Below are 17,519 nucleotides of genomic sequence, written 5' to 3'. Positions count from 1 at the left end.
TAAAGAATATTGAATCTATCTATTCAACAATCCTTTTAAAATGTTTTTTGAACTCCTATCACTAAATAAATTTTACCTCTTATAAATCTGCAATTAGGAATGGGATGAGGTAATAATCAATTCATCATAAACTCATTTTTAGGGACTAACTAATGTTAAATAAAATCCTTTCTCACATATAAGAACATTGTCAAATACGACATTACTTCTATTTTGTCCAGTGATGACTTGAAAAAAATTTTAATAAGGTCATGTTTTAATTTTTTAAATTATATGTTCAATGTAATAAATTTAGAAACTTTTCCACCTGTTTGTCAAGCTAGGCTTCAGCATAAATAAAACTATGGTTAAAATATATACATATATGTTTAAAGTGACAAGAAATGTGGACATGAACATAAATGGATTGTTTTGTGCAACATTTAAACTATTACATAATCTTATATGTCTGAGTTAAATATTCATGTATTGATAGATTTATTAATGTCTCATTTATTTGCAATCTTCTTTTTAAAACCCAGCACTGGCAAGGTGCTAACATTTAACTAATGAGTAATGGAGACAAGATATTCAGAGTTCATCAAGAGCCCATAAACCTTACCATCACTTAATGTCATGCCATGCCTTTAATGTTTAATATAAAAATATTTTTTAATTGAGGAAATTAAATTTAACATTTTCATTAAATTTTTTTAATTTTAGCTAATGCCCTAAATTATGAATACTCAAAATATAGATTCATAAATAGAATTGTAAATATGCAGAAATGTTTTAACGTTTAAAGATTAAGATACTATGCACTGGGCTTCCCTGGTGGCGCAGTGGTTGAGAATCTGCCTGCTAATTCAGGGGACATGGGTTCGAGCCCTGGTCTGGGAGGATCCCACATGCCGCGGAGCAACTAGGCCCGTGAGCCACAACTACTGAGCCTGCGTGTCTGGAGCCTGCGCTCCGCAACAAGAGAGGCCACGATAGTGAGAGGCCCGCGCACCGCCATGAAGAGTCGCCCCCGCTTGCCACAACTAGAGAAAGCCCTCGCACAGAAACTAAGACCCAACACAGCAAAAAATAATTAATTAATTAATAAACTCCTACCCCCAACATCTTCAAAAAAAAAAAAAAAAATAAAACCACAGCTTTAAAAAAAAACAAAAAGATGCTATGCACTATGATTAGATACTTAACTCTACTTTTTTGGATTTCTTCCTTTCTACTTAGTCTGTGAGATTTAAGAAAAAAAAGAGAATTGACTTTATTTTTATTTAACTTTTAAATGTATAACTCCTGTATCTCCCCAACCAGGTTGTCAACCTCATGAGAGCAACCAAATTTGATATTCATTGTATATCCAGGAGTTATCCTGATGTCTTGCATACTGTAGCACTCAAAAGAAAGGAGAATAAAAGGAAGAAAAGAAGAAAAGCAACATTAAAGCAGACAGCAGTTATAAAGTTAATGGAAGGAGCATTAGCCTTCATTTCAGTTCAACAGCATTTACTATGTGACAGGTACTGTGTTAGGATCTAAAGTCTTATAATCTGCTTACTTGAAAAAGTCTCTTAAACTAAACATTAGTTTCATTATCTGGAATGGGGATGAAAATGGATTGGTAAGAAGATTTAATGACACAAAATATAGAATGCACTATAAACTTTTCAAAAACTATACAAATACACATAAGGATGATAATGATAAACTAGTTACTATTTTGCAAATTTAATTTCAAGTATAATCTCAATTACTTTCAAAATTCTATCTCAATTTAAAACTTATCACCTTGATATACTGTCTTTGTAAGAAAAAGCTGTTAAGTAAAGGAACTTTACATCCAATTTCTAACAAATTCCCAAGCAGTTTTCAAAGACACATAGGAATGTGTTAGCCATAGCTAAAAATTCTACCATAAAATCAGTTTGAGTCAAAAACTGGAAAGAGTTGCAAATATGAGAGTTTTTTCCCTTCTGTTGTTATGAAATTATGATGTCACTCATGCGATAAGAAAGGAAAACTAAGCAAAATATTTTTAAATAAAGAGAAGTTCAAAAGTGCTATATATAACACCATGAATGTACTTAATGTCACTGAAATGTATACCTAAAAATGATTAAAATGGTAAATTTGTATTATGCATATTTTACTGCAATAAAAAAACTGCTATATCCTTTTTAAATTTGTTTTATAGTAAAAGGACTTCCATGGAACCTGGCACAGAACATTACACATGTTAAACTGAATTGGCCAAATATGTATAATGGTTGAATTGTGCCTTAATAAAGAAAGTGTCCTGGAAAGTAAATATTCAAAACAAATGCAGACTTCAAAGCATAAGGGTAAATATTCCTCAGCCTATGCTTCATATGTGGAATCCTTTAAGGCAGGATACCCTATTAGTAACTTTTTTATTTATAACCTATAAGTGATGATAAAAACTCCTTTCTAAAATATTAATAATAATAACTATTAGTAATTACATGCTTGCTATGTACCAGGAGCTGTGCTAGACATTTCATGTATATTATCTCTAATGTTAGTCCCATGAAAATCGATCACATAACCCTTACTTCACTCCACTAGTCCCCATAATTACAGACTTTAGAGCTACTGAAACTTCTTTTTTCAGGTGTGGAAAACAGATCACTTCCATAGTATTGTCTTTATAAAAGACCTCAGAAAATCCAAGCAATCATTCTTATGATATAGAATAGGAATTAATTTAAGAGGGAGTTCCTTACAAGTCAGGTAGGCCTAAACCATTCCATGGGTAGGTTCCCTTAAAAGGATGGCTCATGTATAGAAAGAATGATGAGTAATACGATCTGAGTTTTACAAATGAGAGGATTTATAGAAATGAGGTCATTTATTCAGTTCCAAACTCATCATATGCCCTCAGTAAATGTTTGCTGAGAGCATGAATAAATGAATGAGTTAGGAAACAGATCATATACTTCCTACTTGAGATACATGAGAGATAATGATGATCACTACCCTAAATCTTTATTCTTTTTCTTTTCCATCATCCTTTAATAGCAATTAAAAGTTGCTAAAGTACCTAAAAATATTTCACATTCTTTGTTATCTACATTCAATATCTTTCCCTCTTGGTATTTCTCCTTTTATTTCCAATTAGTAACCCACAGGGTGTTTCATCTGCAGAACAACAGAATATCAGAAGTTATTTTAGTGATTACAATATACCAAATGAAGAAACATTTGAAAGCCAAATGAGGCTACATGACATATTCAAGGTCAGGCAGAGAGAGTCAGAATGAAATCTCAAATCTCCTATTATATTAGTTGTTCAATGGATTTTGCCTCTAAGATTTTTTGGGGGTGGTGGTGGGTGTATTTTTTTTATTGAAGTATAATTGATTTACAATATTATATTAGTTTTAGGTGTACAACATAGGGATTCAATATTTTTATAGGTTATACTCCATTTAAAGTTATTACAAAATAATGGCTATACCTGCCTCTTAGATTTTATTAGCTAAATTTGTATACTCTCTTAATCTGGAACCATGATATATACGTGAATATTCCACACAGTAGTTGGCAAACTGATGGACATTTATTGGGTCTAAATACATACTTGTTAATACATACTTCTGTTAATACTTGATGGTTATTAACATTCATATAGTCACAGAATTGGAATTACTAATAGTATTTGGTTGTCCATGCAGCACATCATAGGGCATTCATTATACATCACAAAAGTAACACATTAAAATATTCCCTTATATTGGTTAGTGGTTTTGATTTCCACTTAGTAGAAACTTTCCAGGCCTAGCATAGACTTTTACAGCTCCATCTTAATGTTGACCATTTAGTCTCTGGTGCATTTTGGCTCCTAAGTGCAGCTCTTGCTAACAAAATAGAAGATAAAACTTCCTTTGGAGCAATTTTGCCATGGCTTAAAGTGCTTTGAAATGTCTCTGTTCAAAAAGAAAAGCTTTTGTTAATGTTGACAGTGTAATTCCTTTAAAGAATCCCCAAAAAGAAAATCTATGAGAGAAACACTTTCAGAAGTTGATAGGTAGACACAGCCACAATTTAAAATGAACTATAATTAGTCCCTTTTTCCCTAAAAGAAACTGTATTGATAGAAGGTGAAGGCCTAAGATATTTGAAACCTAAGTCTTCTCATATAAGATCCCTGGCTAGAAAAGTTAAGATTATAGGAACCTTAAATAAATACTGCTAAGTGAAAGAATCCAGGGTGCAAATATGTAAAACATGACTCCAACTACATGATATTATCGAAAAGGCAAACCTATAAATACAGTAAAAATATGAGTGGCTGTCAGAAGTTGTGGGCATGGGGGAGTGAAGAGGGGTGAATAAGTGGAGCAGAGAGGATTTTTAGGGCAGTGAAACTATTCTGTATGGTATTATAACAGTGAATACATGATTTTATGCATTTGACAAAACTCACAGAACTGTACAACACAAAGTATGAACTCTAATGTAAATTGTAAATTTTAGTTAATACTAATGTATCAATTTTGGTTCAACAATTATAGCATATATACCACAGCAACACAAAATGTTACAGGGAAACTGGGGAGGGGGAGTGGGTAGTAGTATACAAAAACTCTGTACTTTCTATTTAATTTTTCTGTAAATCTAAAACTATTTTAAGAAATAAGTCTATTAATTTTTTTAAGTTAGTATTATAAAAATGTTAATGGTTATAAAACTATACTCTCATTTCTTAACAAGAGTTTTAATCTAGCATGAGAGGGTTATATCTCTTCAGATAAACACATGTTCAGCTGCATACAACTTTATAACATTGTATATTTGTGAATCGTAGGTGCTATTACACTTTCTATGTATACAGCACCTTCGAAAATATTCCTAGATGCAAGTCCAACTTTGTGGCATTCTAATCAAAATATGTTCACTTAAAGAAATTTCTTTCCTGTCAAAAAAGTTTTAATTATTAAATAAAAGTTAAAAAAATATATGTGATTTAAGTCTGTTTTAGAGAAATAAATCAGTATGTACACAGAATTATACATTGAGCTAATTTCTATACCACTCTGCAACATGCAAATTAAAATTTTCTATCCATAAGTTTGTCACTCCCAAAATAGGAGGAGATTTAGATGTGTAGAGAAATTTTGTGAAAGTATACAAAATGTTTGAGCAAAATGCTACTAAATTGATTAGAAAATGAAGTAGCAGCTGGAAGACTCTGATCCACCCAGCAGGCTATGAAAGAACCCTTTGTTCTGCCCCATTACAATAAGCTGCCTCTAAATTTTGGTTATTCACACGAAGTCCATATGTCCTATAGCAAGTTGTCCTACTCATAAAGGTACTTGATGGCTGATAATGACAATAACAGTAATGCTGAGGGTAATCATTCCAAGTGTAGCATTTAGAATAGTGGTAGATTTGTGTGGTATTGTTTTGTGAAACAAACTTTAAAAGACACAAAATATAATTTTATAAAACATTGATTTTTGCCTATAGGTGAAAGTACATAAAAATTTCATAAAGTTTTGCTGAAAATCAGCGTTATCAAGAATAAACAATAAGGGGCTTCCCTAGTGACGCAGTGGTTAAGAATCCGCCTGCCAATGCAGGGGATATGGGTTCGAGTCCTGGTCCGGGAAGATCCCACATTCTGCGGAGCAACTAAGCCGTGCGCCACCACTACTGAGCCGCGTGCCACAACTACTGAAGCCCACGTGCCTAGAGCCCGTGCTCCACAACAAGAGAAGCCACCGCAACGAGAAGCCTGCACACCGCAACAGAGTAGCCCCCACTCGCCGCTACTAGAGAAAGCCCGGACGCAGCAACGAAGACCCAACGCAGCCAAAAATAAATAAATTAATTAATTTTTTTAAAAAGTGTGTAAATTAATTTAAGTAGGTGTTGTTTGTTTTAAAAGGCATTTATACAAGCCTTGTGAGGAAAAAGTTGGGTTCTGCTTTGAAGCTGGCCTAAATTCTGAGGGAGACAGAGTAAGCAAGAAACAGCCAAAGACAAAAATGTCAAAAAGCCCCACTGGATTTAGCTATATTCTCTTCTGCAAACTAAAAAGGCTACAAACTTAGTAGATTTATCAATAAAAATACAAAGCCAAGCATAAAAAATCATGAAATAAATGCTATATTAATATTCAGCATGTAATCAATAAACGTTTTTGAATACAAGACACTGATAAAGTGCTCTAGAGACTAAAAAGAAGTTCCTAATATGATGCCTATGCACAAGCTTAGATAGGTGAAGAGATAAATAGTATGACAGGTGTAATAAATGTTTTATGAGTGAATTTTTAAAGAAAGCGCTAATGTTATTTATGGTTCATAGTAATTATAACACATTCAAATAGTTGGAGAAAGCATTATAGAGATTGTAATGTGAGGCTGGATAAGATTTAAATAGGTAAGAGAGGAAAGCACTTTAAGAGTGGAAAGAGCATTAGTAAAATGGGAAAATATTAGCTGGAGAAAGTGAAGCATTAACAGACTAGTTTAGTTATAGGGAAGCTGTGGGGTGATCACCCAGAAAGTTACATTAGGTCAAGTCACATTATAAAAAGAATGGAAAAGGATGAATAGGTCAGAGAACTCCTTAGGAAAAGAAAGCAGCAGGATTTGATAGCACGAAATAAATGTCAGGTAGAAGAGTGAATGATGACTGATAGGATTTCGGATATGAGTTGAAGTTATTGACCTGTAGCAATGTGGAAATTAGAGCAGTATCTGACAGCAGTTAGGCACCTTGGCCCTGAAGCAGGCTGCCTGGGTTTAAATTCTAATTTTTCAGTTAATACTTTTTGAACTTAGACCAGTTATTTAAACTCACAATGTAAAACAGAGATAGAAATCTGTGAGGTTATTTAAGGATTAAATGATTTAATATATGTAAAGATTTAGAATAGCTCCTGACTCATCGCATACATCTAATGGATATTAGGTTTCTTTATTATTGTTATACAATTGAAATTAGAATTTGAGAAAGATATAATTTGGCACCTAAACCATAAATTTGGTATGGTAAATGATCCCATCAAATTGAGGAAACTTCTAAGGAACACAATACAGAAGTAAAAAGCAAAAGTCTATGGGCTAAACTTTGGAGTTTGCTTATATCTAAAAATCAGAGAGTTAAAAAAAAATAGTATGGTCAGGAAAATAAGAGGTAGTGTATTATCACAAAGCAAAGGTATCATAGGTGCTAGGCAGCTAGCAATGCAAAGAAATAAGAGAAAAGGCACTCTGAAAAATGGCCAAAGTCCTCAGTGACTCTTAAGAGTGTTTTTTCTAGTGAAGGAGGCAGGGAAGGACAAAGAGAAATAAAGACTCTGAGAAGAGAAGGGATATGTATATATATATACATGGAAGATTACAAAATAACTGAGTAGGAATTGGAGCTACTGAATGTAGAGCAATGACATAAGGGAAAGAAAAGGCAACGGCAATTAGCCAGGCAGCAGAATCAATCACAAAGATTTCTTAAGAAGAAGGAGACATACGGATTATGTAATTAAGTATGTCAATAAAATTATGTTTATTGAAATATAAATATTATGTTAAATTGGTATTAAGACTATTTTTAAAAGTTAAATCAGAATTACTATAGTTGCTTTAAAAATGGTTATTTTAGTCAAAATGTCAGATACAGTAAACCCATTTGACTTTTCATATTTCAGTTTCTTTAGCATTAAGTTTTTTCTCCTCTTAATCTCAAATTTTTAACATGTTGAAATACATACATTATTGAATTTATTAAGTATTCTGTAAAAAAAAAAGTATAGTTACAGAACAGATAACAACTAAAAATACTTTATGTGCTTATTAATAATAAAAAGTTATTGTTTCATAGAAATATGTAGGGGCAAGGAACTGTTAACAGTTGTTTCCTCCATCAAGAAAAATCAGATCGCTGAGTGTCAAAAAGTAAGAGAAGGAGTTATATTCACTGTTTCTTTTTTTTCTTTACCCTTTACATTTTGTACCATGTCTAGATATTAACATTTCAAAAACAAATAAAATTTAAAAGACTATTTGAAGGAAAACATAAAAGTAAAAAGGCAAAAATAAATAAAAACTTGTTCTAATAGCTTTTTTTTTTACTAATGCGAAGGGAATACGTACTTAGACAATTTAAATGTATTAAACTGATTTTATAAAAAATTTAAATGGGATAAGAGATAGGACATTGAATTTTGAGAAGTATTTTTATAATTGTTTTCAAAATTATTTAGAAATTATATATGCTTTTACTTTGTTCTACCTTATTTTTCTCTTCATAAAAAAAAGAGGAAGACATTTAACATTCTGACAAGCTAAGCAGCCGAATTTCTGAAGAAAGATACACAGTAAGCGATCTAGATTCAAGCTTTGTTTTGACATCTTTGGCTCAAGAAGAAAATGCAACAAAGTATAGCAAAGAAGAGGGAAGAGAACTTTAAATGCCAGAACTCGCAGAACCATGTGCCTCAAGAAGAAAAGTTTAATCAAAGTGATACATTTAAGACAAAACTATTCTTGTTCACTTTGTTGATTCTTGCATTCAGCTAACACTTATTGAATACTTATTGTGTCAAGCCAGTTCCTAGGCACTGGAAACACAGTGACAAATAAGAAAAACTTTTGCCCTCCCAGAGTTTAAAATTTAGTGAAAAAGGCTGACAACAAACAAGATAAATAAGTAAAATACATAGTCTGTTAATGGCAAAGTATTAAGGAGGAAAAAATAAAAGCATGGAAGGGGCATATGAATGTTAACAGAAAGAAAAAGCCACACTGAGAAAGTGACATTTGAATAAAGTTCTAAGGAAGGGAGTGCAGGCAAGCTATACAGGTATTTTAGGAACAAGCATTCCAGGAAAAAAAAGCAAGTGAAGAAGCCCTGAGGCAGGGAGGGACATTCCTTTTGTATCCAACAAACAAGGTCAGTGTGGTTTCAGTAGAATGAAGAAGGGGAAAATAGTAGAGAGGAGTTTAGGGAATTGAGAGCGTCAAATCATCACATACCCTTGTACATGAAAGTAAGAATTTCGGCGTTTTCTCAGTCAGTCAGAAAACCTTTGGAAAGTTTTGAGCAGAGTTGTGATGTGCTATGACATATCTTAAAGAATCATTCTGGCTAATGTGTTCAGAATAGATTGAAGGGGAGCAAGTACTAAAAGCAAGGAGACCAACTGGGACTCTACTGCAATCATCCTGGCAAGAAAAGATAAAGCCAACAGGATTTGGCGGTGGGCCAGCTGTGCGTAGTGAGAAAAAACTGTCAAAAATGACTCCAAGATCTCTAACCTGAGTAACTGAAAGAATGAAGTTACCACTCACTGAAATGAGAAAGCCTGTGGGAGGAGGGGTTTGCGGGGAAATATCAGGAGCTCAGTTCAGGACACGTTAGGTTTGAGATGCCTATTAGACCTCACAGTAGAGATGTTGAGTAAATAGTTATGAGTGAAGTTAAGGGAAGAGGTCCTCAAGGCTTCTTCTTTTTTTTTTTTTTTTTTGATTTTATTTACTTATTTATTATTTTTGGCTGCATTGGGTCTTCATTGCTTTCTGTACTTGCAGAGAGCGGGGGCTACTTTTCGTTGAGGTGTGCAGGCTCCTCATTGCGGTGGCTTCTCCTGTTGTGGAGCACAGGCTCTAGGCGCACAGGCTTCAGTAGTTGTGGCTCGTGGGCTCTAGAGCGCAGGCTCAGTAGTTGTGGCGCATGGGCTCAGTTGCTCTGCAGCATGTGGGATCTTCCCAGACCAGGGTTTGAACCCGTGTCCCCTGCATTGGCAGGCGGATCCTTAACAACTGCGCCACCAGGGAAGCCCAAGGCTTCTTCTTTTTTTTTCTTTTTTGAATTACGTGTGCTCAAAATTATAAAATTTATTAAATTACAGAAACATAATTGTAGAGACTTTTAGATTATGAGTTTATTCTTTTGCCCGTACCCCAGATAGGTAAAATAGTTTAATGACTATTTCTTCTCAGTTTGCTGTTATAGCATGTGCCCGTGCTTAAAAACAAAAACAACAGCAACAAAAACATGAAATGGGAATATGTGAAGGATAGCTTCAGTGATATATTTTACAACTATATGGAAAAAATATAATTTAGAACCCTTCTGGTATCTTTATATCCTAGTCCCTGTAGCGCAAAGGATAATTTTTAGTAGTATAAATTCTGTCACAAACTACTGTATGTCTATGTAAATACGTATAATGTCTCTGTTATTAGAAAATTTTCCCAAACTGATGGCTGACTCTACAAATATCCTTTCATGTGGCCATTTAGATGGAACTAAAGATCAACTTTACTACATATTTTGTTTTCTATTTTGATTAACTAAATAATGTTAAATGGATGACATTAACTTGGAAGTTTGCATACTTAAGGCACTGACTATCAACATAACTTTTTCAAGTTGATTTAATGGAAGGCTCTGCTTCTCTTCTCATGCTCACTGTTAATACATCCAAAAGCTTGTTACTTTAAACTGAAGTAACACAGAGATTTATTCTAAGGTTGAATAAAAGCAAGTATTTTTTGAAGTGGCTTTCATCCTTTGAATATTTTTCTTCTGATCTGAAAGCATTCAACTTTTACATTTTAAGAACAAACATAAAAAGAACAATGTGGAGAGAGGGTGGATTTCAATTTTAAATGTCTTCTACCATAGCCCTCAATGCAGACTCTTCAAACCTGGCTATGAAGACAAAAGCAAAAGAGCCAAAATGCTACTTCCCTCCTATCCTCCAACTTTCTAATTCCAGAGACAAAAATTCACAGAACTAGGGATAAGAGGGAAGGTGGGGCCTGTTTCTGTGTGCATATGTGTGTTTGGGTAGGTGGTACTGGGGGAAGGTGTACTTGAGTAATGACACTAGCACGAGCAAATTTTCCATTTGAGGAGGTGTAATCCTCATCAAAATTTTAATGAGAAAAGCTCTACAAATCAAAGTAGTAGTGGGGTAGTGGCATGGAAAACCACTGCAGCAGTATGTGCTAGGAATTTAAACTTACCACGTAGTTCAGAGTGTGAAAGAACCAATAGTGATTGTAAATTTGTATACTATTTATTAGAGAAAGAATGAAAGCATATATAAAACCCTAAAATTAGGAATAAGACTGGAGGCACAAAAACTTGCCCTAGAGAAACTTATATGAGAACAAAATTCAGTATTCACACACAGCAACAAGGAATAGGGAAAAGGACAAACCTTGGTTTGTGAAGACAAACCTTGATTGTGATGAGATCTGCCTTGTATAAAGATAAAAGAAAAATCCAACATGGGACTTATAATAATAATAAAAAGAAGGAAAAGGAAGATGAGGACCCATGTAGAAAAAAAGTTAAAGGAATATCTTCATCAGACTCAAAGGAATAGGCATACTCCTAAAGATAACCTAATTCAGGATATAGGAAAAAACTTAAAGAAAAAGTCAAACATTCTAAATAGTTATTAATTATTGAGTATTTCCTATGTATCAGTATATTGTTATTCATTACTGAGGAGTTCTATCAGAGCTGTTATAAATATATCACATGTATTAGCTCATTTAATCATCACAATGATCCCATGAGATATTATTATCCCCTTTTTAGATATAAAGACTTTCCCAAGATCATAAAGCTATTAAGAATTCAAAAAGGGCTTCCCTGGTGGCGCAGTGGTTGAGAATCTGCCTGCTAATGCAGGGGACACGGGTTCGAGCCCTGGTCTGGGAAGATCGCACATGCCACGGAGCAACTAGGCCCGTGAGCCACAACTACTGAGCCTGCGCGTCTGGAGCCTGTGCTCCGCAACAAGAGAGGCCACGATAGTGAGAGGCCCGCGCACCGCAATGAAGAGTGGCCCCCGCTTGCCACAACTGGAGAAAGTCCTCGCACAGAAACAAAGACCCAACACAGCCAAAAATAAATAAATAAATAAATAAGAATTAGAAATTCATTAAAAAAGTACATTAATATTAAAAAAAAAAGAATTCAAAAAGACATAGCTATTATGAGCAGGTATAGAACTTTATTCATTCGTATACTCAAATAATATTTTATGGGTACTTACAAGGGGCAGGTACTATTCTAGGCACTTGGGATATATTAGTGGGGGGAGGGGAAAGAAACCTGTCTTCAAGAAGCTTGTATTCCAGCAAGATATAAATTATATAGTGTGTGAGAAGGTGATGAGTTCTTGGGGGGAAAACCAGAAATTAGAGCAGGATATTGAAGTTAGAAAGTACCTGGGGAGGGATCAAAATTAATGTATAAAGCTGAGTTTGAAATGGTTTTTAATGTGTCTGAGAACCTTGGCTTGTAATACAATAATTTAATCCAGTCATATTTATTTTGTGAAGTGATACGTCAGTCTTCCTTCTGTCATCGTATGCTTTTTGATTTTTATGTTTTCTTGATGCTTCCCTCTTTCCTTACTTTTTGCTAAGTAGTCCACTTTATTGTTATTTCTCTGCCAAGCGTTTTGAAAAGTATTACTCTACTAATGGTTACCTTTAAATTATGTATATCATTTATTTCCTCTATGTACAGAAACTAAGCTCCACAAGGCCAGTCTTATACATGTCTTCTTACGTATTCTATTACTGAGCCTAATACAGTAGCAGGAGTATCAAAATATTTTTGTTTTATGAATAAACAAGTTAATAGTAGGTATTAACTACATGATCATAATTCTGCTCTGGGGCCAAAGATAGACTCTGGAGGGAGAAACTAAAACTAGAAAGTGAATACAAAGAAAGGTGAAAAAATTGCTACAGAACAGAGTGCCTCTATCCCAATCCTGACTAAGTGATCTTGAAAAACGTACCCATCCTCTTTGCACTTCTGGTTTTTTTTCACTTTAAAAATAGGGAGAGTGGATTTGAACAGTGGTTCGTTACCTTTTTGTGAGTCATAGATCCTCTTGAGAAATCAATAAACACTAGCAATGTTCTCCACAAAAGCTTTATATACATAAACTTATGTCAACATAAGTTGACATATTTTATAAGATTATGAAAAGCCTTTAATGTGAACATTGTTTTTTTATTATTTTTTATTTTTTGCCGTACGCGGGCCTCTCACTGTTGTGGCCTTTCCCGTTGCGGAGCACAGGCTCCGGATGTGCAGGCTCAGCGGCCACAGCTCACGGGCCCAGCCGCTCTGCGGCATGTGGGATCTTCCCGGACCGGGGCCCGAACCCATGTCCCCTGCATCGGCAGGCGGACTCTCAACCACTGCGCCACCAGGGAAGCCCCGAACATTGTTTTTTTAATGTGAATATTGTTAATGCAATATGAAACACTAAAGAAATATTTTATAACATTTAAAGGTAGATACACACATTGGATACATACACACAAAACCCTCTCCATATTTTATAATAAAGAAAGCCCAAAACTCCTAAGCTGGAAGGAAGCATTTATCCAAAGAAAGAAACAGAAGATTTATAGATGTGAAATGTTTTGAAGTATTAAAGTCCAATACCTTCTTCTAAGTTCTTGTCACATATTTATTGCAGATAGGGATGAAGTTGTTTAAGCTTAGCTTTTCTTGACAAACCAATTCTGATTGGTCGACTGCATGTCTTAAGAGGTAGTAGTCTTGAAATTCCATATGAAAAGTTACCACCTAAAAGTATAAGACAATAAAAGTACATAAGGGAGTAAAAATCAGTCATAGTTTCTATGCTTAAAAATTTTTACTAACTTCTAATCATGATACTAGCAACATTTACTGAGTCACTGAGCTAAGTGCTTTGAATGCATTACTTAACTTACTCCAATCTCCATTTTTTAAAAGTGGAAAACTCAGCACAAAAAATTTAAGTAACTTGCCAAACATACAATAAAATAGCAGCTAAATAAAATCAGCGTTCCAGTCAGGAAATCTGACCTAACAACAACAACAAAAACTATATAGGTTTTAAAGTTAACTTGATGTAGTGGTTGTAAAGACCATGTTGTTTTTCTATTAGAAGTTACTAGACTATACTGTTAATAATTACATTTGGCTTCTAATAGAGATTATTATCAATAATAGAGCACAAATGTATTTCATCTGTCATGTATCAATGGAGGGCTCTAATTTTGAAGTTTTTATTTAACATCACACTAACATTTTCTAAAAAGTTCAAAACATTACATGGAGGTATATATGTTACTAAATCAGTTAACCAAACAAGCAGAATCAATTACTCTTGATAATGAGTACCTCTCATTAACAAAATACCTCTTACTTTGAGTACTTTTTAAAAAATAAACAGTAGGGTACATATGTAAAGCTAAAAATGTATCAAGCTTTAATGAATTAGTGTGACCTTAACATAACAGCACATTATGCTAAAAACAGTGTAATCAACCTAACGTTAAATATGATAAAAGGTAAACAGCATGATTTCTACTAAGCTGAATCAAATAGAATCTGTGTGTATCTATGTAAACAATAATGAAATACAATACAAAATTTAGCTATATGTAAATAGAGAGAAAACACAAAAATAGCTATAAATCAGTTTATGATATTTTATTCAACATTAAAATTATAAAATTAATTATAAAAATAAGAGGAAAAATGTATTGCTAGATTTTTTCATTTTTTTAAATGAGAAAGGATGGTCTAAAATAAAATTGTTGGATCATGAGTGATACACTAGATTTGGTTATAAATTAGGTAATTTCAGCAATTTATGCTAAGTGTACATCTTTATTATGAAATTATTGTTTCAGAAAAAAGCTATGATTAGTCTACTTGATTACTTTTTCAAAGTATAGCTTTCCTCTTTCACATTCTAATACAATAGATACTTCTGGTAATTTTGCAACGGATGGGAAATGGGAAATCACTGAACCAATTTGTATCAACAGCAGGTCTTTTGCAAAGCACATGACCTTAAACAGTCATTAAATTGTGGCTATAAGAATATGCTTCTTTGTCACCTTGGATTTCCTACCTTTTTTAAAAACTAAATAATGATCCCTTTTATTATTGCTATATACTAGATTAACTTAGTGCTTTGTATTGTGTAACAATTCTAAACATCCAAGCATAATACCAGAAATTGCTCATTTTAGAAATCAATGTTAAAGAAAAAAGTCATGAAGGTTGTTAGTGGTCTTTTAGAAATAATGCCAAGTCAGTTGTTTTCTAAATCCTTGTAACTCAAAGTTCCAGCTCAACTCAAAGTCTAGCAGCATCTCCATTTGCTAGGACCTTGATAGAAATGCAGAATCTTAGAGCCTACCACACAACAAAATCAGAATCATTTAATAAAACACCCAGGTGATTCATATATCAGATGAAATAAAAACTCACTTGAGAGCTGTGAGTTTCAGTTTTATTTGGCGACTTACTGTGGACCATAACCCAAGATACAGCCTCTCAGATAGCTCTGAAGAGGTAAGGGAGGAGGTCAGCATATATGTGATTTTGGAGAAGGGGTACCTGCAATCAGACACACATCTTGGTAGAAGGTTACTGCTAGTCAGGAGGAACAGATATCTTAGTTAATTATTTCAGTGCTTTTCTAAGTATGGGAAGATGCAAGAAATTGGATTCATACAATTTTCCCCTGAAAATATCTATCTGAAGGCCTGTTCTGCCAGTTTTTCCAGAGCACAGAATGCCTCATCCCTGATTTCTGCCCTGAACTCCTTTCAGGGTGTGCTACAGGTCAGCAAGTGCAATGGCTAATGACTCAATCCTTGTAGAGTCGGGTGACTAGTGACATTCTTTGGCTGACATATATCCACATTAAAATTAGAGAAGTAGGGCTTCCCTGGTGGCGCAGTGGTTGAGAGTCCGCCTGCCGATGCAGGGGACACGGGTTCGTGCCCCGGTCCGGGAGGATCCCACATGCCGCGGAGCGGCTGGGCCCGTGAGCCGTGGCCGCTGAGCCTGCGCGTCTGGAGCCTGTGCTCCGCAACGGGAGAGGCCGCAACAGTGAGAGGCCCACGTAACGCTAAAAAAATAAAAAATAAAATAAAATAAAATTAGAGAAGTATTGGTGCTAAATGATATATAAAGCACCTGGCACACTGGCTAGCTGGCATTTAACATGCTCAAAGTACTTGCCTTCTCCATACCACAAAGAGAGAAGAGAGAGACAAGGGGAGACAGGATACCCTGGAGATATTAGTAGTAAAAACTTTAATTGGAGGCATCATGATGACAAGTGGGTAGGTATCAATAACATTTCTGTACAATCAGAAGTTTTCCAATACCTTTAAAATCACCCTACATAAGCAGGCACCCGCTCTCCCTAGGCAGTTAGTCCAGTATTATCCCCACTTCACAGTATCTCCCAACTTTTCCCTTACACTATGGATTTTAACAAGCCTCAGGAAGATCATTCCATTTTTATACACTTTGAAAGTGGATTCAAAACAACGATCCTAACATAGTATTAAATAACTGTGGCTGACCTCACACATTATTTTTCATATTTTATAACAAGGAGGAACTTTTCCTTGTGAAGCCACAATAGAGTATCATGGGTTCAGATATTTCCAACAAGTGTAACATTTCTTTCCCAATTTAGGCACATAGTTTAATCTGCCTCAAATATCCTTTTTATTATCACAATTAACATCATGATGACAGAGAATATGTTCCTAAACCCAATTTCTTCCTTTCTTCCTGTCCTAGAAGAAACAACCCCTATCCTTTTCAGGCCAATTCCACCATCCCGCTTTTAGTCTTAGAGAGTATTGTTCCTTTAATTATTTCCTTTATTCGTGGGAGAAGAAATTTCCCATGGGCTTTTGATCTTCCAAGGACTTGGATTAATTTTTAAGAGTATTTTATTGTAAGCTAAGAAAAGAGGAAATTATGCAATTCTGAAGTGTCTGAATAAAAGTACCAGGGACAGCAATTCTACTGATGAGAAGCCAGGAGAAATGCTTTGAGAAATGATGCATGACTGAAGATATTTTGGTAAATATACTTCACCTACCTGATTATTATTTCTAGATCTAGTCTTATTGTGTAATACCAGCAATTTCTGACAAATGGAAACATAGTTATTCAGAAAATAATTCCCTAATTTTAATCCAACTCTTACCTCACCCCCATTGGTACTACAAGTTAGAACAGGTGTTAGACTTAGTGTGTCTCATTCTGATATTAAACACCTCTTAGGCAAAGGATAAGGTTAGCTGTTTAACTTTTCTTCAGTTTGATTTTCTATAGTAAGCACAAGTTTAAACGCCATAGTCCTAAATCATGTTAATATATGTAAATGATGCTAATTTCTTTCAAAATCACTACATAAAATGTACATATAAAGAGCCTCATAATCTTTCAAGAATAGAAAACAATGATAATAAATGTATAATTGGGAGTAACATCAACGTAAATCCAACTTAGATAAATGCCTTTTTCATTTTTGCTAATTAATGTTACATACATTCGATGTGTATATTAGGTATATATATATATGTATATGTATATATATATATATAAAACACCTATTTTATCATATAGTTATTGCAATGCATCACTGCAAATATTTAAACAGTTTTAGAGTGCATTTTCTAATTACATTCTAAATGATA

The 17,519-nt window shown here is 34.2% G+C and overlaps 1 protein-coding gene across 2 annotated transcripts in view; it reads right to left on the bottom strand.

The window, feature by feature from the left end:
• The window catches only part of RAD51AP2 (RAD51 associated protein 2), a 30,169-nt gene that overhangs the window by 4,385 nt on the left and 8,265 nt on the right, over positions 1 to 17,519 (bottom strand). The window contains exon 3 of one of the 2 annotated variants that reach the window (XM_004322644.4): positions 13,453 to 13,596. In XM_004322644.4, the coding sequence (XP_004322692.3) occupies positions 13,478 to 13,596 (119 nt within the window). In that variant the 3' untranslated portion in view covers positions 13,453 to 13,477. Of the gene's footprint in view, positions 1 to 13,452; positions 13,597 to 15,541; positions 15,926 to 17,519 lie in introns of those variants that run through there. The other variant, XR_004521771.2, reaches the window with a different exon arrangement.

The sequence above is a fragment of the Tursiops truncatus genome, chromosome 14, assembly GCF_011762595.2.
Source record: "Tursiops truncatus isolate mTurTru1 chromosome 14, mTurTru1.mat.Y, whole genome shotgun sequence".
NCBI lineage: Eukaryota > Metazoa > Chordata > Mammalia > Artiodactyla > Delphinidae > Tursiops > Tursiops truncatus.
The sequence above is the reverse complement of the archived record's forward strand: the minus strand, read 5'-3'. Positions and strand labels throughout refer to the sequence as shown.